We start from the raw sequence: 22,716 nt of genomic DNA on the forward strand, positions 1-22,716 counted from the left end.
CTTAAGAATATGTCTTGGTATATTCTTAGATACCAAGTGTGTAAAAGTAATCCTTCACCATAAAGTATTGTACCGTACATTATACAGTTTTACTGTGTACAATGAAACTATTTATTTTTTATAAGTATGTTTCAAAAATAATTTGTTTATTAATTGTAAAGTAACCAATTTAACCTCTGGCTTGTGCCAGGCAATGGATATGATATGATGATTAACTTGAGAATGCCTGGGTGAAAGCATAGAAAAGGGAGAAGTGGATGATTCCCCTTAGCTTCCTGCTGCTGTCTGTTTGTTCTTTTTGCCAAGTCCTCAACACTGCTTGCGCAATGGCAGATCTTTTAAAAAATGACCCTTTTTGCATGACAAAGGCAGATTACTCCAGGGTGGCTGCGCGTGAGGGAGGAAAGGAAGGAGGAGTGTTGAAGCTGAAAGGAGAAGGGGTGGCAGATAGCGCCGTGGGTAGATGCACAGGGAGCACTGGTTCTTTCCCTATGAGGAGATTGTAGACACTACAGGAAATGGTTGATATTGACTCAGAGGTAGTGCATGAGGAGCCTAAGCTGCATTTATTTTCCGCTATTCCATGTATTTGGCACTTCTTTCCTGAGTGACAGGAAATCATGGTGTATTTTTGGTGTAAAGAAGAAACTAGCAATATTTTTTACAATTTTTAATAGTCAGTGGTTGAACAGAGCCATTGTCAATCACAGCTGGCTGTGCTTGTGAAGATTTTGCTTGTAACAATTACCAATGTTGGATTTTACACAGCAATGTTTTTGAAGCAACTGTTAACCAACTGATCATATCTTCTGCGTAGAAATGACCGGAGCCTTGCTTACAGGACTCTTATTTGTCTTGATGAAGGTAAGAATATTTACATTATACATTGCATTGTGTGTCATATGCCATGATAAGAACAATCATACTAAATTTATAATTTAAAATGCATTATAAACAATCATGTTTAATATATTTAAAATAATGAGTGTTAACACAATAGATATATAATTCTTCCTAAGAATGGTATAAGTGAACTGGAAATCCTTTGCTGTAGGCAGTATGTGATGGTGAGCCAACACATGGTGGGCCAGAGACAATAAAGAACCCCTATGGTGAGAGAACAGATGATTCATTTATTCTTCAATTTGACATATTCAAGACTTTAAAAAAATGTATCCACAGACTTAAGCACTTTCAATCATTTAATCTGTAATGTGCTTATTTTTGTGCTTCCCAGAGCAAGACAAGCTTCTATATCAAACCTCACAATGGGTGCTGAAGTTGTTTAATGACTCGCTGCCCTTTTCCAGAGCTGAGAGTTTCTGCAGAGGTCAGTTCAGCTCTCTTATCACCCTGAAAGAGCTAAAGGAAAATAAAGAAACTTTAGAGTTTCTTCAGCAGACCGGACTTCATTCTCCAGTCTGGGTCAAAGATTATAACAGAGGAGCCTCCGAGGCATTAGCTCTCTCAAGGCAGTGTAAGTGAAGTTATACATTTCCCAACTATAATCAACATTTTTCTTCAACTGAAACAATTTTCTTCTCTCTTTTGGTATAGATATGGAGTTCTCGGCTCTTAATTTCCCAAAGGAGTCCCATGAAGGCTTTGCTCGTGTTAACGTGTCCTTTCCCGCACTGTCCTCTGTCAGTGTATGTGTTCGGGTTCAGTGGTACACAGAGTGGAGTGATGCATCCACTGTCTTCTCCTATGCTGCACCTGTTCTGAACAATGAATTTCAGCTACGAGGCCAAGTTGACATGAAGGGTCATATCCACCTGGCACTCATAATCCATGGAAAGCATTTTCCATATAAGGCATCTTTTGCAAACGACGGAGCATGGCATCACATCTGTGCAACTTGGAGCCGGATCAGCAATTCCTGGGCTATCTATGTGGATGGTGAAAAGAGAGACATGGGCTATGGTACAGATATGGACCGAGACATTCACGGTGATGGTATATTTATTTTGGGCCAAGACCAAGATTCTTTTGGAGGCAATTTTACTGAGCCCTTTTTTGGGAATATCACTGACCTGAATGTTTGGAACATTTCTTTGGAATCAAGACATGTTCGGGCCTTAAATTTATGTTCAACCATGATAAAGGAAAAGTTTTTCAGTTGGAACCTCAGTCTTATACACAACCATGATGTTGTGAAAGAGGTACAAGCCACTATATTCTGTCCAGGTAAGATAACAGTCTAATTCCTAAAACTATAAGTTCAGAATAAATAAGAGCTTTTCATTCCCCATTCCTATAAAAAACATGTTTTATACCTATTAAATAATAACCTAAATGGCAGCACAAAAGTTCAGTTTTACTTGATGTCTGCTCAGTTAACACAAAACTCATTAATGAATACATTTGAAGTTTGACTTTGATTAGATCAAGAGGTAAAAAATAATTTATATCTAATATCTGATATTTTGTTGATGAATTTGCTGTCAAATATTTCAATCTGAAAAACTCCCACAAAGAGAAAAGACAATTGGGATAAATTTATTGATAAAATTATTTTGGCTTTGGCGCTCAGACCTCGGTAGATATGCATGAACAGCAGCAAAGAATAGGACTGTCCCCCCCCCCCGACCGCCCCCCCCCCCCCCCCCGACCCCCCCAGGCCTGAAACTAATGCTGGCGTGAAGATAGATTAAGCTGGTTAGTCTGTAGACTGCTGGTTAGCGAGACGTTATGCTGAGCTTTATGGGGAGATCCAGTGGATAGTGTGAGCTGATACTAGAGCTTCACTCAGGGAGCTGGAGGATGGATAACACAGTTGGATAACACAGGTTGAGAGAACCTGTCCATGATGAACAAGCATGAAGCGACAGTGGAAAGAAACCTCTGGCAGAACCAGGCTCAACATGGCGGTGTTTTGCTGGACCGGTTAAGATGAGACAGGGAACACAGTTAGAGTCCAGGATGACTGACACTCTGATTAAGCTTTAGCTACAATAGTGGAGAAAGGGATGGAGGTGGGTTGAAACAGTGTCATCTGAATGAAGAATGCATGCAGGCGTTGGAGCAGACTGGTGCGTATCAGAGGCCTTTTAAGATGAGCTTTGGATGCTGATTGGCTTTCGTGGCTGTATGGTTCAAAGCTGATTGGCTGCTTCGCAGGTGGATGTATGAAAAACAATGAGTTTCTTCAGTTGACCTTCCGCTTCCATTTATATAGCAAGTTATTCATTCCATCCCTTTGAATGAAAAGGTTTTGAACTCTTAGGTAATAATGTTATTTTTGCTTTGAACATAAATGGTAAAAATCTAAATGCTCTTTTTTGTAGTGTAGCTAATGACTGTAGGCTTGTTTTATGTTATATTATATTATATTATATTGTTTTGCTAAACCTCAACACAATATGCAAGTTATATTAAAACAAGAGAACAATATGATTTATTGAGGCCTGTGTTGTCTAAAACATCTATCGCTCTCTTGAGGATAGCAATGCTTTATGACACTTTATTTTGTATATACGTAGCAGATTTCCAAATCATTTAACTGTCCATAACTCCTCCTAAAAATGTAATTTCATTTCCAAGTAGAATATTGATTTAATCCAAAGGGTCAATTGTATCTATTGTTGCTCCAATGCCAGATACAGGCCCAGATACCGATACCCGATACATGGCTGTGCGGTATTGGCCGATACCGATACCATACCGATACCATCTGTTTGAAATTGATGTGTGTGTATATATATATATATATATATATGAAGAACTGCATACTACTTGGATGTAAAATAATTACCATCATGGCTTTGTCAAACTGCTGCCTACCTTTGTGAAGCAGGAAAAAGACTAATACAAATAGAATCCAGTAGAACTTTTTATTGCCTACCTGGAATGGGTGACAATAGTTAAATAAACTTCTGGCTCTCAAAGGCCAAAATAGAGCAACATTTGTGAAATTATAACATGTATAATAGTAGCGCAATACTAAGACTAAAATTACATTAATAATTGAATAATCTCTTTTAAACCCTGAGTTTTGGCTCTCAAATGCCAGAATAGTGCAACTTTCCTGAACTTTCATTAACTACTAGTGCAACAGTTAGAAAGTAAAATGACATTAATATTTGAATAAACTTAAATTCATTTGCGTGAAGAATGAAGCTTTCCGGTCTGAATGTTTCCAAGTCTATGCAGAGGGCTGTCAAGCTAAGCAGGGACAGTGGGGAGATTTGGCTGCTCCAGAGGTCAGTTGAAAAACTTATGGGCCTGCTTCCCCTAGCTTTCCTAAATCATGCTCCTTTACTTTATTTTTTAGTGTAGGGATGGTCGTCCCTGTGATGTATGTGCGACTTGGGACCTTATATTTAAGTACAGCATGAGCCATTAAAAGCTGGAAGCCCACGCTTTCAATGAAGGAGAGGTTACAGAGAACAGTCATCTCAGGTATTTCCTCAGACATCTGTCTTGCTGCTTCGCACTTCTTGTCCCACTGCTCTTTCCCACAAAGTGAACTGACCAGGGTTTGTTGTTGAGGTCTTCTCCAGTTTCTCTTGGCAGTCTCAAACTCTGTGTGTACATTCACATGTTTCGACTTCAAATGTTTGAGCAGGTTCGAGGTATTGAATTCTATCTGTATTATTTGGTCTATTTCCAAAATACATTATTTTGGTTTAATTCAATTTTAATATAATTTATTTACTGCAAACTATAGTTTGAATGTATCAAATCATCCAGTTGATCAAATGTTGTTTTTAACGTTATTAATTAATGTCTTTATGTCAGTACCAGAACCATAAAAATAGGTTTCATCAGCAAAAACATTGGTTTAACATAACACAAATTATTAATATAAAGAAGTGATGTTGAAGAAGAAGATGTGTTAAAGAAAAAAAAAACAGAAGCTACATGCTTTTTCAAAGCACTTTGCATCTTAGCCATGTAGATGACATCATAAGGTACTACTTTAGTCTGTTTTTTTAAGAATTACTACTATGTCTTAGTTAACCACCCCACCCAATGTGAAATTGAATTATACTGAAAGAGAAATACCTTCTTTGGCAAAATGAATAGTTGTTCAACCTTATTGTTTTGTAAGCATGTCTTTAATGTTTTTCTTTTAGTTTCTTTTTCCTTTTTTGTTCTATGTATGGGTGTATTTTGATAACGTTTAAATGTGTGAACAGCACTACACCAGCAGATGGAGCTACAGGGCTGCAGGACATTTCAAGGATGGTCAGATCAGCTTCCTTCCTTGGACTGGACAGACTGCTCGGATTTTCTACCTTTCATCTGCAGGAGCAGCAGAGGTGGGCTGTTTTTCTACATTTTGTCAGGATAATCCATGGTTTGTCAGCTTGCATAGAACTGTTCAGAGCAAACCACGCACATCCACATGGAAAAAAATGTGGTACCCATCATTTAATGACAGAAAAAACCCCAGTGACAGAAATAACTCATTCTGACTCAAAAATAAAATTCTATGAAAATAAAAATTGAAAGTCAGACATTACTCTTCAACCACAATTTAACAGAATTTTATAAAATAAAATCACAAAACAGGCCTGGACAAAAATTATGCTATCCTTAATTCAGTGTTGTTTTGCACAACCTTTTCAGTCAATCACTGCAATCAGATGATGCCTGTAACTGTGAATGAGACATCTGCTCCTCTCAGCAGGTATTTTTGCACACTCCTCATGAGCAAACATCTCTGGTTGTCTCGGGTCTGAAAGGCGCCTCTCTAGATGGCATGTATCAGCTCCTTCTTTAAATGTTCAATAGGATATAGATTATAGAAGCCAGCTTAAGAATATTCCAGTCTCATCAGTTCATAGGACCTTCTTCCAGAAGTTTCATAGGTTATCCTCGGGTAATTTGGCAAAATTACAGTCTGCTTTTTTGTGATTTGTTTTCAACAATGATTATCTTCCTTAGTCATCTCCCATTAAATTTAACTTTAGTTCAGTGAGGGATACTGTGATCTATAACTGAACTTTATTTATATAACACTAGAGAAATTCAGCACTTCATTCAACCCATCCCCTTGTGGGGCGGCATCAGGGGGGCAGGGTGGGGTTAAGGGTTTTAATCAGGGACCCAGAGGGGCAGTGTGTGGGAGTTGAATTCTGAACCTCCAGGACCCAAACACAGTTGGGTTTTTCTCAGCTCTTTTGTTAAAATCTTTCCTGTGTCTCTTTTCTTTGTAATCAAGTTTTCTCCTGCTACCACATCCAGGGAGTTTGGCTCAATAGCATTGATCTCAAATCTCGGAATAATATGTGCAAATGAAGTCACAGGAGCTTCAAACAGCTCATAGATGGTCTTGTAGCCCTTTTTCCTTCTTATTTCTTGAGACAACTCAAGTCTTCGCTTTCTCCTGTCCATGTTGAGTGTGGTACACACCATGTCACAAAGTAGCACAGTGACTAACTGTAGTCCTTATACATGCAAATTGACTGATTAGAGGATTGTAAACACATGTGATGCTAATTAGTGGACACAACTTAATGTCATATGTACCTTTGGTCACATTATTTTTAGTCTTGTTAAGGCCTGCTTTGTGAGCTCATTTTTTTTTTAAATCGTTATTTTGAAGCATGGTTGAATCACTGAATTTCAGATGTTCATTTTCATAAAGTTTTATTTATTATTACTTTTGTCAGATTCTAGTTATTTTTCTAATCCTCTGTGGGAGTTTTCTTCGATAAACAGTTGGTACAGCCAATTTTGTCCACATCTCTAAATAAACACAGAAATGTTCAGAAAAAAGCTTGGAGTCTTTTGAAATTATAGAATTATAATGTTATACTGTTGAATAAGAAAAAAACATATTTAGTTAAAGGAAAGTCCAAACACCTTTTTATCATTCACACATCCATATTTGTTCAGGATGAAACATTCCCTTTATAACTATTCCCAAAGTGTACATTTAGATAAATGAAGATAATATATACATGACCTATCCATCTATCGTGCAATCCAAAATCTGTTCAGGATGATGAACCAGTACACTTGAAAGCAAACCAATGTGACCAGCTAACCTAACATGCTTTTCTATTGGCCTATGTGAGGTAACAAGCACACACACTTTTTATCAGCTGGTGGTACACAGAGGATTGACAAAAATCAAGTGTTTTTATCGTTAATATGTATGTATACCATAATGAAATTTTGCTGAGACACTGGTTTAAAACATACATATATGTGGCACAAATTTAAAAAACACTTGATTATATTTCACTACAATGAAAAATAAACACCCTTAAATAAAAACATCCTTTTAAAAAAAAGAACACACAAAGTAATTTATTTAATACCCTTTATACATACATACATACATTATACACTACATATATACAGTATATACTACATTATATTTACTGTAGAGAATTATATTATGTAGTTATTTGCATTAAATTTAGCTTGCTAAGCAGTCTGTATGAAATGGGTCATGAGTCTTTTTGGTGTCAGCTGGGGTGTTTGTGTGACCTTGTTGCTGCAGTTCTCTTCTTGGGGTGGTGGTCAGGTTTAAGAATTAGTTGTGAATTTTGTTCAATGTAGGTTAGGCTTAGGTACTGTATAGCGTTAGGCTTAGGGTTAGGCCATGAAAATGAATCGCAAATGAATGGAAGGCAATGGTGCTTGGTACCAAGCATGGTCTGACACAACATGTGGGTTTATGTGTTTGTGTGTAGTCCCTACATGGTAGGGACAAAATGTCTGTAAAAACCCTGCATTGTGGAGACCAGCCGTCATTGTGGGGACCTACACCAGGTCCCTTGGTAGAGATTACTGTTAAAGACCTAGGTGTTAGGTTTGAGATTAAGATGTGAATATAGTTTTGGTTGGGATTAGGTATGTACGTGTTATGGTTAAGTTTAGGGCAAGGATTAGACTGTAGAAATTGCCTACAAATTAATGACAATCAATGGAAACTCCCCACTAGGATAGAGAAGGATCTTTTGCCTTATTTTGTTTTGGATGGAATGCTCACGTATCATTTTCTTTATGGAAATGGGACAAATGCATTGCCTCGGTAGGTTGGATCTGTGGATCTGAGTGAACTTGATGGACTTGCGCAACATAATCTGAGTCCACATCTGGTAGGGAGCATTTTAACAATCCTCGGTACTGTACCCTAGGCTGCCTGTCCTCTTCTGCGCTGTGCAGCTACCACATCACTCTCAGGCAAATAAAAAATGCTTTCGATCGTGGCCCCATAAAGGTTTGCGAGTAGCTGAAGAAAGTTCTGTCTATTTAAGGTTTTTGAAAAAAATTGACATTGGGCACTCAGGAGTGAATGCACAGGAACCTCATGCTGTCCACATGCTCCACCACCTCCACATGTATTCAGAGAGAAGCATGTTCATTCTTCCTGGACCTACAGTAGTCCCCTATAACCTCCTTGTAATGTAGGGTGCCAAACCTCAGCCTTTAATTGCTGCCTGTTCTCCTGTTGGCCCAAAACAAAGAGCTCCTCTTCCATAGAATCGGAGATGCAGTTTTCTAACCACTTCTCTGTCCTTTAGGATCCCCCCTCAGCTATCTATGGTATGAACCGATTTAATGGCAGCCTCGCTTCTGTCAGCTCGCACCAGGGCAGTCGTGACTTTTGCAGTGATGTTTTAAATGCCATTGATGAAATTGCCACTGAACAAGATGACTGTTTTAACTGGTCATAGGAAATTGTTGACTGTCATACCCAAAAATTTGAGTGCAGGTTTCCTCTGTGTTTCTGTCGCCCTCCCTTCCATCAGGGTGTGACAGGCAGGCTGCTGTTCTCTAAGTCCTTCTCATTATACACTTATGATGAGAGATCAAAAAGGAGCAAAAGTCAGAGAGAAAGCATCACTTATGGTTCTACTGGAACGGTTATCTGGCTTAAGAACTTTTTTTTTCTTTTTCCTGCTTTGTATCATTCTTATCTTTTGCATGTCCTCACTTTGCAAGAAAGCCTATGCTGTTTCTCATCCTGCTTCAGTCCTTCTTTTCAATTTGTCTGAATAATTGGGAACCTGCTCCAAGTTTCCTGCCTATGAGCTTTTTTTTCCACCTCGGTGCTTTGCTACTGGCTCTTTTGAGCACATACTGCTTATACAGCTGTTCCATTTCATCTGCTTGTCTACCCACCAACGATTTGCACCTCTCCATGCTTCTTCAGTGTGAATGAAAGAAATCAGTTTGAGAGATTAAATGAAGCCAGTCTTGGGTGCAGTGGTGGTGCAGGCATTAAGAGCGTGACCCATGTCCAGAGGCTCTAATCCTCAATGCACCGTCACTGGTTCAAGTCCCTGTCTGGTGAACCTTGCTGCATGTCTTCCCCCTCTGTTCCATTTCCTGTTTGCTCTCTTTAAAAAAAAGACCACTAGAGCCTAAAAATAATCTGTAGAAAAAATGCAACTAGTTTCATTGCTTGGAAACCTCAGCTGTCTGGTCATGGATTCTACAGCTGCATAGCTATAAGTAATCCTGTATAAAACAAACTTTGAAGTAATCCCTTCAAAGTGTGACATGTTTCAGACTAAAGTTTAATATCTTTGGTAAAAAGGTAACATCTTGGTCGATCTGTTCTTAGACTTGTTTCTATGTTTTTTTAGATTGAACTTTAAAGTGTTTTCTTTTGTTTGATTCCTGTACATTTCTCTATTTCCAATAGGACCTGGGAAACAGTGACCAGCAGAGCATTCATTTATGTTATCTTCTGTTTAATATATTATGCCATGCTGATTTTTACATGTAGCTAAAAGTGTTTTATCTTTATTTTATAAAAGAAAAGACATTCAAACTACAAACCTTGCAGGTATTCATTATTTTGCATTTTTTTTTATGGATTTTGACTTACTAAAGTTAGATAGGCTAACTCCTTATATTGCAGGGGAACATTATTATCTACAATATGTTTTATCTTTAGATTTATGTCTAAATTGCATGTTCTCCTGAAAGCAGAATCAAAGCCATTAAAGTTGATAATTAAAACGTGTTCTGTTCTCTCTCCTACAGAGCGGCACCACAAGATGGAGCAGATCAGTATGTCTCAGAGCAGCCAGCCCTCAGCCTTCATGAACCAACTAAAGAAGCTTTCCAATAAAAGCCAGGTAGACCACACCTATCATATTCAGAATGGCTGGTATCAAGCTTTAGACATCCTACAGCTAGAGTTCATACTTCCTTGTTTGTTAAAACAATGGATCAGTTTAATGTAACTAGTCTAAACAATGCAAGGTACTGCAGCTATTTAAAAAAAACTGCGATTACCAACATAACAAAATACATAGAAATTTACTTAGAATTAAAACACAATGAAAATCTCAGCTGGAAATAAAAGACACATAATGTGTTTTGCAAATAGTGCAACAGAAAATGTAGAAGAAATTGTGTTGTCACCTACTTTAAGTCTGAAACTTTTATTGTGTTCTAAAACCTCCAACTGAAAAACGACAAATTACTTTTTCAAATTACAGCCAGCTAACAAAAAAAGTATTTACAAAAAGTGAAAAAAATATTTTTTTTCTTTTTGCAAAAATAGGGAAAATGCTAGATATGGACAGTTTTTAGTTCCACTTGTTCAATTTTAGTTTCTTTTTCTTTCCTAAAACACAATACATAAATCTAACTACACCTTAACTAAAAAATACCAATATGGAATGAACAAAAAAAGAGGTTATATGCAGAAAAAAAAAACACATTTACAAACTAATTACTAAATCCTTATGTAAAAACATAGCTCCTGAAATATATTAGACATTAGGGGCAATTAGAAACATTTCTAAACAGAATTAAACTGATAAGCAAAATTTTGTCATTGAATATTGTCCAAGTTGTAGTACATTGGCTTCCCAATCCAATGCAACTTAAAAGTGATTTTTAGCAACATTAACATTATCAATAAAAGTTTTTACTGCACAGAAATATTTCTCAAATAATGGAGAAGTTAAATGTTGAAACTTTTCAATCTGGAGAGACCCACACAGAGAAAGAAAGACTAGCTGATTGCAAGGTTTTGGTAACTCTCTGCAATCCCTCGCACTGAGCATGCATGTAGCAACAGTGGAGAGGAAAACTCCCTTATAAAAGGAAGAAACCTCCAGCAGAACCAGGCTCAGAGTGAGCGGCCATCTGCCGAGGCCGACTGGGGTTCAAGGAGACGAAAGCAGATAAATGAAATAAGTTCTTTGGCACCCGGGACCCCAGCAGAAGACTTCGATGCTGTGAATCAACATCCGCTTGAATGAGCAACCTAGAAAAAGATTAGAATAGTCGCCCCCCGGACACTGGTGGTGGAATAAGCCAGAGGGTGCATGGGACTGAGAATGAGAGAGGAGGTGGGTGAAAATTTGCTTGCGTGCAGGATACAGAAACTAGTCCAGGAGTTCAAATGAAGGGGATCTTCAAAGATGATTAACTTCAGAGAAGATGTGGCCCCAAGTTGATTGGCTGGAGCTTAACGATGGATGTGGGGGTGGTTCAGTAAAAGCCGATAAGAGTCTTCCAGATTGAAGTCTTAAATGAGGAATAGTGGTGCCTATGTTGGTGTCATTCTGTTGGCATTACAGAAAAATATTTTTAAAAAACTTCTTCTTATAAATAGTCCAAAATACAGCTGTGTTTATTACTTCATACTCTTTGGAATGTTCCAATATCTACAGTCCTTGCTTTCTTCTGACTGCCTTTTAAATAGGAATACAGGGGAGCATATGAGGTGCATTTAAGTTATAATTGAAACACCAAAGTATTTAAAAGTGTAAAACCTAAAGGGATCATTATGTTATGGCAATTCTGTTTGAAATGACTTATCCTAATTAAATTAGGATTGTATATATTCAATTCAGTTTATTTATATAGCTCCAATTCACAACACATGTTATCTTAAGGCACTTTACAGTTCACCAGGAAAACCCGTTGATTGCATTGACTTATTGACTCGAAGGCAATCCCTCACACCAAGCATGCTTGTAGCGACAGTGGAGAGGATAAACTCCCTTTTAACAGCAACTAAAAGGCGGCCCCTTCCAGGAAACACACAGCCAGGCAGATGAGCTCCAAGCCAGGTCCCATATCAGAAGGTGAAGAGAGCACATACGACCAGTCACACTCAGAGAAACTGGACTACACTGAAAAACAGGCTGATCTCGAACATCTATAAACAAAGGTGTTCATGGCAGCACACAGCTGATATATCTAGAAACCATGGCTGTGTCATGTAACATTTTAAATAGGAAAAAAGCACTGGTAACTATCTGTCACATAAAACAGCATTTGATCGATTGAAAACAATAGACATTAAAAGGATATGTTTTCCTTTGGCATATTACCTTAATGTATTTCATTCAAACACGTTCTTTAAGCCAAAATTATTTAGTCAGTTGTTTAGAACAGCTTTATAGAATTTAGATAAAAATCATTTTCTATTAGATATTATTCTGTAAAACGATATTCGAACAATTATGGATTAATTGAAAATTATTGTTCAATTAAATCAAAGATTTTTTTTTTCTTTTAGCAGACATCCCAAGTCTCCCGAAAGTTCCGGGAGTCTCCCTAAAACAGATAGTTGTACATGGATGCCCGGATGTCCCGGATTTTAGACGCTGCGAGGTGGTGTTTTTTAATGCAAGTTAGAGCGTACAGGCAGTACAATAACTCATGCATCATTTGTCGATTAGAACAACTTTGATTGCTCAGGAACAACAAGAGCGCGGGGTGTGAGGAGGAGGTTGCTGGTGAAACCTGTGCAGCGTATCTGTCCAAAGCGATGCTCTGTTCAACGACCGTTCCAGGCGACTGGTTGTCAGAGAGCTGATTGGATCAGTCCGATAAGTTTTTCTGGGTTACTCTCTGGCAGTCACCTAGTTACCACTCAAAGCTGTGCATCCTGGGAAACGGCAGAGGTTAAATCCTCGAGTAAAAAACGAAAATATAGGACTAATTTTACAGCAGAATATACTAAAGTACATCCACGTCTAGTGAAGGTGAGGAACAGTGGCGGATCTAGACTCCACGAACCAGGGGGCCAGGAGGGGGGCAGCGTGTTTTCATGGGGGCTCAGGAAAGCATGAAATAAAAAACAGGGCAAGGGATTCAAATATATTAAGAGGGCTGCATGAAGTGAAATTTCTTTTCAATTAGGTTCAATAAAAATTACATTCTTATAATTTAGGAATTTTACTTATTTTTTGACTTAATTTAAGTGAAAACTACCATTTTCTCTAAAATCTGAATTAGAACTAAAGAGAAACTGTTAAATTCATCTGTAAAAATTAGAGCATTTGTTTTATTTGTTGTGAATAATTAGTAAAACTGAATTTGTATAGAAAAAGAATTAAATAGATCCAAAGGACCTATCAGTAACCAGGTCTGATCCAGTGCATATCATCATTAGAATCTCTTTTAAGTATTATGTCTTCAGTACAGGGGCCATAACAGGGTCCAGGACATGATCTACAGGGGCACTGACCCCCATTGGCCCCTGTCTAGAACCGTGGCGAGGTGCACTGTATGCTGAAGTCCCATGAAAAACAGAAAGCACAACCGATGTTCAAGGCTACAAGATTAAAAGTATTGAAAACTGAAAATAACAGACCAACACTGTTCTGTTATGTGTTTAAGAAATTACTGTTAGTTAAAAAACAGCTGTTGAAAAGTTGCTGGCCTTAAGTGTTTATGTATGGGGCACGGTGTGGGTCTGTTGTCCCCGGGGGGCGGGGGGTTGGGGGATAAGCATCTCCCTGAAATGAGTTTTTGGAACTTTGGATGTCTGTTTCAGTCTCAGCCGGTGCAGGAGCCATCTGGACTGGAAACCCTGGCACAGGCTTCGACGCTGCTGAACATCTCTGTTCAGGCCCTGGAAGACACCCAGCAGGAAGGACTGCAGCCAGCGGACATGTTGACGCTCATCCAACTGCTGGTGCTGACTGCTGACGTCTCATCTGAGCCGACCGTCTGTGCTGAAAACAGCAGCTGTGACAACGTCCAGGAGCTCAGTCAGCACTTCATCAGTGTAGCTGACAGCATCATCAGTGAAGAGAATGCAGACAAGTGGCAGGCCATAAAAGAGGTAGTACACCATGTGTAAAGGAGGTTTGCCTAACTATTACTATTGTTGTTGTTCTGCTGATTGATACATGTTAACATTTTCTAAAGCTATGTAAAAAGCTTTCTTTTGAGGATATTTTAAGTCTAAAATTTCTTCATTAAACTCCTAAAAACAACTAATAGAGCAGGAAAATGAAATAACAGAGCAAGATATTTTATTATTAAAGGACTGTTATAGTTTTTTTAACTGCCTAAGTATAGATAGTGTATGTATAGTATAAGCAATGATGACATGAAGGCTAATCTGTGAGTGTGCAAAAAAAAACTGTGGTTTTCTGAATAAAATTGTGAAATTTACTGCAATTCATATAGAGCAAAGATAATTCATATTACAATTCAGATTAAGTACAGGTTATTAAAAAAAAAGCATTTCTTCTCAAAGACAATGTTCATAAGCTCACACTAATTTTAAAATCATAACCTCTGCAAAAAACAAAAAAAACAAACGAAAAAGACCAAAATTGTAAAAAGGTTTGAAAGTTTGAAGATAAATACAGTACATAAAGTTTGTTTAAGAGAATCTATGTATCTATGTATCTATATAAGATAAAAGGACTTGAATGTTGGATAAAGCTAGAATACTTGGAAAAGACCCACACATGCACATGGAGAATGCGCAAACTCCATGCAGTAAGACCCTAGGCATGGATATGAACCCACCATTCCATAAGTGTTCTATATCAACAAAGGTAATGGTAAACTACTTCCTTAACCGGCTTTGTTTGGGAAAGAACGAGTTAGCAGATGAACTAAACATGCTTTGGGTCAAAAGGAGGAAAAAATGCATGTGCAGTTATCTGCTGTGAAAACCGAACCAACTGCCATGAATAGAACATAAACAGGAAAAATAAACAGTGTATAATTGGCCCAGCTGATACCTCCCCTTAATATGAGATACATCCACAAAATTGGAGAATGAAAACAGAATGTGAAAAAAAAAAGGAAAGATGACTCCTATATTCTCCAGCAGTCTAAGCCTTTAGCAGCAAACCTATAGATAACTCAGGATAGCTTGAGCCAATCTAACTAAAAGCTTTATGATGAGCAAAGGTTTTAAGTCTCTTCCAAAAGCGGACTGGGTATCTGTGTCATGTAGTTAAACAGGAAGTTGTTTCCCCCGGAGAGGAGGCTCACAACTAAAAGATGTAACTCCTTCTCTTCTTTTAGAAATTCCAGGAATCACTATTAAACCTGCAGTTTGGGAGCAGAGTGCTCTGTCAGAAACATAAGGAAAAATCAGATCTCTCACATATGATGGAGCTTAATTGTCTTTTAGGGCTTTGTAATTGTGAAGTAGAATTTCAAATACTTTTTGTAATCTTAAGTAGAACCCTAGGTGCAGCATTTTGTATCAGCTAAAGGCTGCATTTTGTGGACTTCCTGTCATGATCGGTACACGAATGTGACCCAATTATGCAGAACACCACGACACAGGAAACAGATGAAAAGTTAACAGAGTTTATTGAATACAATCCAATGATAGTATGTTCTGGTTCTGGTCCTGGGCAAACGGGTTCACCGGAGTCTGTGAGGAAGACAGTTAGTTAGCTGGGCTCTTAGCGGTTTGTCCTTTGATAGTCTCTGGAGTGTACCTTGTGGGTCCTTGAATGGATCTTGGAGAGGAAGGTTGTTGGAACTGGAGAGAGTCTGATTAGCTGAGTCCGTTAGCTGCTTCAGCGTCTTGCTTCTAGAAAGGTAGCTGACCTTGACTTTGGATTTCCAGCTCTTGGTCCAGAGCTGCAAGAGAATCCAGGGGAAGTCTTCAGGTTTGGCTCTGAGGGCAGGCTCGGCGGGTTAAGCTCTACCAGAGCTTCACGAAGGAAGATCAGGTTTTCCTGGAAAGACAGAGACAAGATTAGGATCCTGTCAGGATCTCAGAGCAAGCAAAGTTCTCAGAGGTTCTGGGCTTAGGTGCTAACCAACTGGCTCAACACTGCGGCGTTGAGGCAAGGTCTGAAGACAGCTTAAGTAGAGGGTCCTCCTGATGATGGTAACGAGCAGCAGCTGTGCAGAGGGCTCTGCTCAGGAGGATCCACGGCGGACTCTGCTGGAGAAGAGAGGTACTTCTCCAGCTTCCAACAGTACCCCCCCCCCTCAACGACCGCCCCTTGGCGGTCCGGAGGAAGTAGATGGGCAGGAACGCTCGTACTCCTTGATCAGGGAAGGATCGAGGATGTAAGAGCCGGGAACCCACTGACGGTCTTCAGGTCCGTAGCCCTCCCAGTCGACGAGGTACTGCCAGCCGCGACCTCGCCGACGGGAGTCCACGATGCGACGGACGGTGAACGCAGGGTGGCCATCGACTTCCAGGGCGGGTGGTGGGGAGTCGGATGGCGGGCACAGAGGGCTAGAGACTACGGGCTTGACCTGAGAGACATGAAAGGTGGGGTGGATGCGTAGACTCGGAGGTAACTGGAGACGGACTGCGGAGGGACTGATAACCTGGGAAATCTTAAATGGACCGATGAATCTGGGAGACAGTTTCCGAGACATTCCCCTCAAGGGAATGTCTCGGGTAGACAGCCATACCTCCTGTCCGATGGCGTACTCGGGAGCGGGACGTCTCTTTGAGTCGGCAAAACGTTTGGTGGTCTCTGATGATTTGTTTAGGGTGGTGATGGTTTCCTTCCAAATTCTTTGACAGCGACGGATGTGTTGGTTGATGGTCTTGACTGCTATCTCCTTTTCATCTGCGGGGAAAAGTGGTGGTTGGTATCCATGACTGACCTGAAATGGTGACTGGCCGGTGGATGCTGATCTCTGGGAGTTATGGGCGTACTCGATCCAAGGAAGATACTGGCTCCAGTCGGTGGGGTTGTTGGACGTTAGGCAGCGGAGGGTGGATTCAAGGTGCTGATTCATGCGCTCGGTCTGACCGTTGGATTGTGGATGATAACCTGAAGTTAAAGCAGACTTACAGCCCAGAGCTGAACAGAAGGCTTTCCAAACTTGAGAGATAAATTGAGGACCACGGTCTGATAGGATTTCCTGGGGAATGCCATGTAATCTGAAGACGTGTTTCACGAGAAGCTGAGCAGTCTGGAACGCCGAGGGGAGCTTCCTGAGAGGGACTAAATGACAGGACTTGGAAAAACGGTCAACGATGGTGAGTATTGTGGACATACCTCGAGAGACGGGGAGACCAGTGACGAAATCTATGGCAATGTGGGACCATGGACGTGAAGGGATCGGAAGAGGTTGTAGCAGACCAGAAGGTGGCTGATGCGAGGCCTTGTTTCTAGCACAAATGGGGCAGGCCAGCACATATTCCTTTACGTCCATGTGGAGAGTGGGCCACCAGAAGCGTCTGGTGATGAGAGCGATAGTTCTACTGACTCCAGGGTGGGCCGAGAATTTGGCAGTGTGCATCCATTGAATGAGCCTGGACCTGACGGAAGACGGAACATAAGTTCTGTTAGCCGGACCGTTACCTGGGTCGGGTTCCGTGGCCAGGGCGGAGTTAATGAGATCGGATATCTCCCAGTTCACGACTCCCACAGTACAAGAGGCCGGGAGGACTGGCTCTGGTGTCTCGGGTTGATCGACGGAGTATAGGCGCGAGATGGAGTCTGGTTTCACATTCTTTGATCCGGGTCTGTAGGAGATAACGAGATTATATCTGGAGAAGAAAATGGACCACCTGGATTGACGAGGGTTGGCCTGTTTGGCAGACTGGATGCTAGCAAGGTTCTTGTGATCAGTCCAGACTAGAACCGGGTGCTCAGCTCCCTCTAGCCAGTGTCTCCACTCCTCCAACGCCAATTTGATGGCTAATAGTTCTCGATCTCCAACGCCGTAGTTCTGTTCTGCTGATGATAGTCTGCGAGAGAAAAAAGCACATGGATGAATCTTTTGATCTGAGTCGAGTCTCTGGGAAAGGACGGCTCCAACGCCAGAATCCGAAGCATCGACCTCCAGGATGAACTGTTTGGAAGGGTCAGGCTGAATTAACACCGGTGCTCTGGAAAACAAAGATTTCAGTTTGTCAAAAGCAGACTGAGCTTCGGGAGTCCATTGAAAATTCCTCTTAACCGAAGTTAAAGAGGTCAGAGGTTGAGCCGTCTGGCTATAATTTCTAATGAAACGACGGTAAAAATTGGCGAATCCCAAAAACCTTTGAAGCTGTTTTCGAGTTTCAGGAATCGGCCAGTCCAATACCGCCTTTATCTTGTCCTCAGCAGGCTTAACCTGCCCGCCCTCGGGCACAAACCCCAAAAAGGTCACTGATGGTTTGTGGAACTCACATTTTTCTGCCTTGACGAATAACTTGTTCTCCAGTAGCCTCTGTAACACCAGGCGGACATGTTTCTTGTGATCAGTTAAGTTCCGTGAATAAATGAGTATGTCGTCTATATAGACAAAGACAAACACATTTAAAAAGTCTCTGAGAACATCATTCACTAGTGCTTGAAAGCAGGCGGGGGCGTTTGTTAAACCAAAAGGCATCACCAGGTACTCGAACTGACCTAATGGTGTCTTGAAAGCAGTCTTCCATTCATCTCCTTCTCTGATTCTGAGGAGATGATATGCGTTTCTCAGATCCAGTTTGGTGAAGACTGTTGCCCCCTGAACCGGTTCAAAAGCTGAGGCTAGGAGAGGTAGAGGGTACTTATTCTTTATAGTGATTTGGTTCAACCCTCTGTAGTCAATGCATGGTCTTAATGAACCATCCTTCTTGCCAACAAAAAAGAAACCAGCACCCAAAGGAGAAGAGGACGGGCGAATAATTCCAGCAGCTAAAGACTCGTTAATATACCTCTCCATTGTCTCTCGTTCTGGTTTGGAGATGTTATATAAACGGCTGCTGGGTAACGGTGCTCCAGGTAACAACTCAATTGCACAGTCATATGGTCTATGTGGTGGAAGGGACGTAGCACTGACCTTACTGAAGACCGGGGCCAAGTCATGGTACTCAAAGGGAACTGAAGATAGGTCAGGAGAGTCCATCTCTCCCCCCCCTCTAGGAGGCCCCACCACGGGGGCTGCCGACCGAAGACAAGTTTCATGACATAACGAAGACCATGCTTCCACGTGACGTTCAGTCCAATTAATGCGTGGATTGTGTTTCTCCAGCCATTCGAATCCGAGCACCAACGGGGAACATGCGGAAGGAATGACAAAAAATGTGATAGTTTCACGATGGTTACCTGAGAGGAGGAGCTCGAGGGGTTGAGTTTGATGAGTAACTTGGTGGAGACTTTTCCCATCAATGGCAGAGACACGGAGAGGTTGAGAAAGGGGAACAGTTTCAATCATCAACTGTTGAACAAGGTTAGAGTCTATGAGGTTCCGTTCACAGCCTGAGTCAATAAAGGCAGAAAAGGAGAGGTTCTGATTATCACAAAACAAAGTGGCAGGAAGCATCAATCGAGGAGATTTCTTAGAGTTGGTTTGGCCCGCCAGACTCCTCAGATCCTCTGGCGGGCCCTGCCTTTTAATTTAGCCGGGCAGGAAGCAATGAAATGTCCACTTTCACCACAATAGATGCAAAGTCTGCTCAAAAAACGTCTTTGTCTCTCCTCAGGAGTAAGCCGAGTGTGTCCCACCTGCATAGGTTCGACCTCCATACCACCTGAATGTGAAGCCTGAACAGGCAGAGGGAGGGACTGGGCCTTTGGTCGCTCTGTGGGAGGAGAAGAAACAGTCACGATATTTGAGGCAGATGTAGGGGCGTGAGACCCAGAATCTCTTATCTTGGAGCTGTTTCTGGCTCTAATTCTGTTGTCCAATCTAATTGTTAGTTTGATTAGATCCTCAAGGGAGGCTGGCTCGTCGAGAGTTGCCAGTTCGTCTTTAATATTCTCATTTAAGGCCATGAAATAAGCTCCCTTCAGAGCACTTTGATTCCATCCGGAAGCTGCTGCCTTAACCCGGAAGTTGATCGAAAAATCAGCCACAGATGAATTTCCCTGCTTAATACTGAAAAGAGCACGAGAGTCAATTGTTTGATCAGTTTCTTGATTAAAAACCTGGGAGAACTCAGAAATGAAGTCAGAGTATCGGCAGTTGAGACTTTCATCTGAGGGAAATCTGGCCTGGGCCCACTCCAAAGCTCTTCCTGTTAGTTGAGAGAGAATAAAGGTTACTTTCTTAAAGTCCGTCGAAAAACTGTTGGGAGAGTTCTGAAACAATAATCTGCACAGAAATAAAAATCCTCTGCAATCCTTCATATTGCCGGAGAATTTCTCAGGAAGGCTTGGGCGGAACTCTGATGACGTCACTTCTGGTGACCTCTGAGGGGGAATTGGACCCGGAAGTGGTTGCGCTGCCGGAACGGCATTAGCGCTTCCAAAATAGCCGGCGAAAGACTGTAAAGTCTGGTTATGGTGTTCAACAAAAGCATTCAACTCACGGAGGGTCTTGGCTTGACCATGGACTTGAGCTTCTAGTACTTCAAGCCTCCTCCGGAGGTGCTCTGCTAGGTCCTGTGTTTGGCCGCAGTGTTCTGTCATGATCGGTACACGAATGTGACCCAATTATGCAGAACACCACGACACAGGAAACAGATGAAAAGTTAACAGAGTTTATTGAATACAATCCAATGATAGTATGTTCTGGTTCTGGTCCTGGGCAAACGGGTTCACCGGAGTCTGTGAGGAAGACAGTTAGTTAGCTGGGCTCTTAGCGGTTTGTCCTTTGATAGTCTCTGGAGTGTACCTTGTGGGTCCTTGAATGGATCTTGGAGAGGAAGGTTGTTGGAACTGGAGAGAGTCTGATTAGCTGAGTCCGTTAGCTGCTTCAGCGTCTTGCTTCTAGAAAGGTAGCTGACCTTGACTTTGGATTTCCAGCTCTTGGTCCAGAGCTGCAAGAGAATCCAGGGGAAGTCTTCAGGTTTGGCTCTGAGGGCAGGCTCGGCGGGTTAAGCTCTACCAGAGCTTCACGAAGGAAGATCAGGTTTTCCTGGAAAGACAGAGACAAGATTAGGATCCTGTCAGGATCTCAGAGCAAGCAAAGTTCTCAGAGGTTCTGGGCTTAGGTGCTAACCAACTGGCTCAACACTGCGGCGTTGAGGCAAGGTCTGAAGACAGCTTAAGTAGAGGGTCCTCCTGATGATGGTAACGAGCAGCAGCTGTGCAGAGGGCTCTGCTCAGGAGGATCCACGGCGGACTCTGCTGGAGAAGAGAGGTACTTCTCCAGCTTCCAACACTTCCTGTAAGAACTACAATAGTCTGGCCTTGAATAAACACATGCATATCATGAAAGGTGACTTTTATTATCTTCTTTTCCACAGAACACATTAAAAAGTCATTTACAAAAATAGTGATTTTTGAGTGATTTCACCGTATCTGTAATTCACATTTTGATTAGATTTCTTGATTTGTTTTTTGCATTAATAAAAACATTGACATTATTATTTATTTAATCACTTTACTTAGCAGTAATGACTTTATGGGATTCTTTATAAATCAGAGTGATTTTATAAAAAATAATATAATTGGAACTCCTCTAACTGTGATTGGTTTATCTGTGGAAGGTGAGGCAGCATCTGAGGTAGCCATAGAATCTGAGTCGAGATTTAGACTGCTTTGATCTAGTTGAACTTATGCGTTAGATCCAGTTCCAGGTAATTTAGGAAGCATCCCCTTTGATCTCCTCCTCCATTTTAGATGTGATTAATCTATCTCTGTCACAGGGATGTATACCTTCGGCTTTTACGGTAACTGTAATTTAACCTTTACTTAAGAAACCATCTTTTGACGCAGTTGACTCGGTCAATTATTGACTTATATTCAATCTTCCTTTCTTATCTAAAATTCTTAAGAAAATAGTTGCCAAACAAGTGTGTGACGACTTACACCATATTGGACTTTTTGAAGAGTTTCAGTCTGGCTTTAGTGCTAAACATAGCACTGAAACAGCTCTGGTAAAAAAAAAAAAAAAAAAAACACTAATGATATTCTAATGACCTTTGATAATAACACTGGTTTAAATACAATCTGTCTGACCAATTTCAGTTTTTTTTATTTTAATGATAACATATGATATAATATATATATATATATATATATATATATATATATATATATATATATATATATATATATATATATATATATATATATATATATATATATATATATATATATAGTGGGATTTTCCACTATTATGCTGATGATACTCAGCTTTATCTGTCATGTATTAAAGACATAAAAAAACTGATGACTCTTAACTTTCTGGTCCTGAATGCAAACAAAACAAAAGTTATTAAATTAATTAGTCCGTCACTTCTTTCCAATAGGATTAAATTGATCTCACATAATAAAGTAAAAAATCTGGATGTTATTTTTGATCAGGACCTTTGATCTAAATCCCATGTCAAAGAGGTCTCTACAGGCACAACATAACTGGATGTGTACTGTTGCTGCATGCTCATCCAGGAGGTGCAAATCCTGCAAAGTCAATGACTTCATATACTGAGTTGGGTTATCTTACCTTTCACCAATCTGAATGGATGATTTGATTAAATTGCCTCTGTTAAGATCTTAGTGAAGAAGTGTTGGGAATTGGTTTAATAATTCGAAAAATAATTGTAACTTTTAACTGTATCTCACTGTAGAAAACCACAAACCTTATCCTGTCTGTCACATTTATTTTTGTTAGATACCTTCTAATGAGTATTGAAGGTCAAGGATCTCTTTTTATAATGGACAAAATAACCTTGAGAGG

At 40.4% G+C, this 22,716-nt stretch overlaps 1 protein-coding gene across 3 annotated transcripts in view; it reads left to right on the forward strand.

Annotated features, from left to right (window-relative positions):
* The first annotated feature begins 420 nt into the window (after positions 1-420).
* adgrd2 (adhesion G protein-coupled receptor D2) overlaps positions 421-22,716 on the forward strand; it is a 95,015-nt gene continuing 72,719 nt past the window's right edge. The window contains exons 1-8 of one of the 3 annotated variants that reach the window (XM_038271040.1): positions 427-539; positions 818-864; positions 1,055-1,112; positions 1,238-1,477; positions 1,558-2,187; positions 5,142-5,264; positions 9,958-10,052; positions 13,721-14,011. In XM_038271040.1, coding sequence (XP_038126968.1) covers positions 820-864; positions 1,055-1,112; positions 1,238-1,477; positions 1,558-2,187; positions 5,142-5,264; positions 9,958-10,052; positions 13,721-14,011 — 1,482 coding nt within the window. In that variant the 5' untranslated portion in view covers positions 427-539; positions 818-819. Of the gene's footprint in view, positions 865-1,054; positions 1,113-1,237; positions 1,478-1,557; positions 2,188-5,141; positions 5,265-9,957; positions 10,053-13,720; positions 14,012-22,716 lie in introns of all 3 variants that reach the window. The other 2 variants (XM_038271041.1, XM_038271039.1) reach the window with 2 other exon arrangements.

The sequence above is a fragment of the Cyprinodon tularosa genome, unplaced genomic scaffold, assembly GCF_016077235.1.
Source record: "Cyprinodon tularosa strain WSP-4 unplaced genomic scaffold, ASM1607723v1 ctg789, whole genome shotgun sequence".
Lineage (NCBI taxonomy): Eukaryota > Metazoa > Chordata > Actinopteri > Cyprinodontiformes > Cyprinodontidae > Cyprinodon > Cyprinodon tularosa.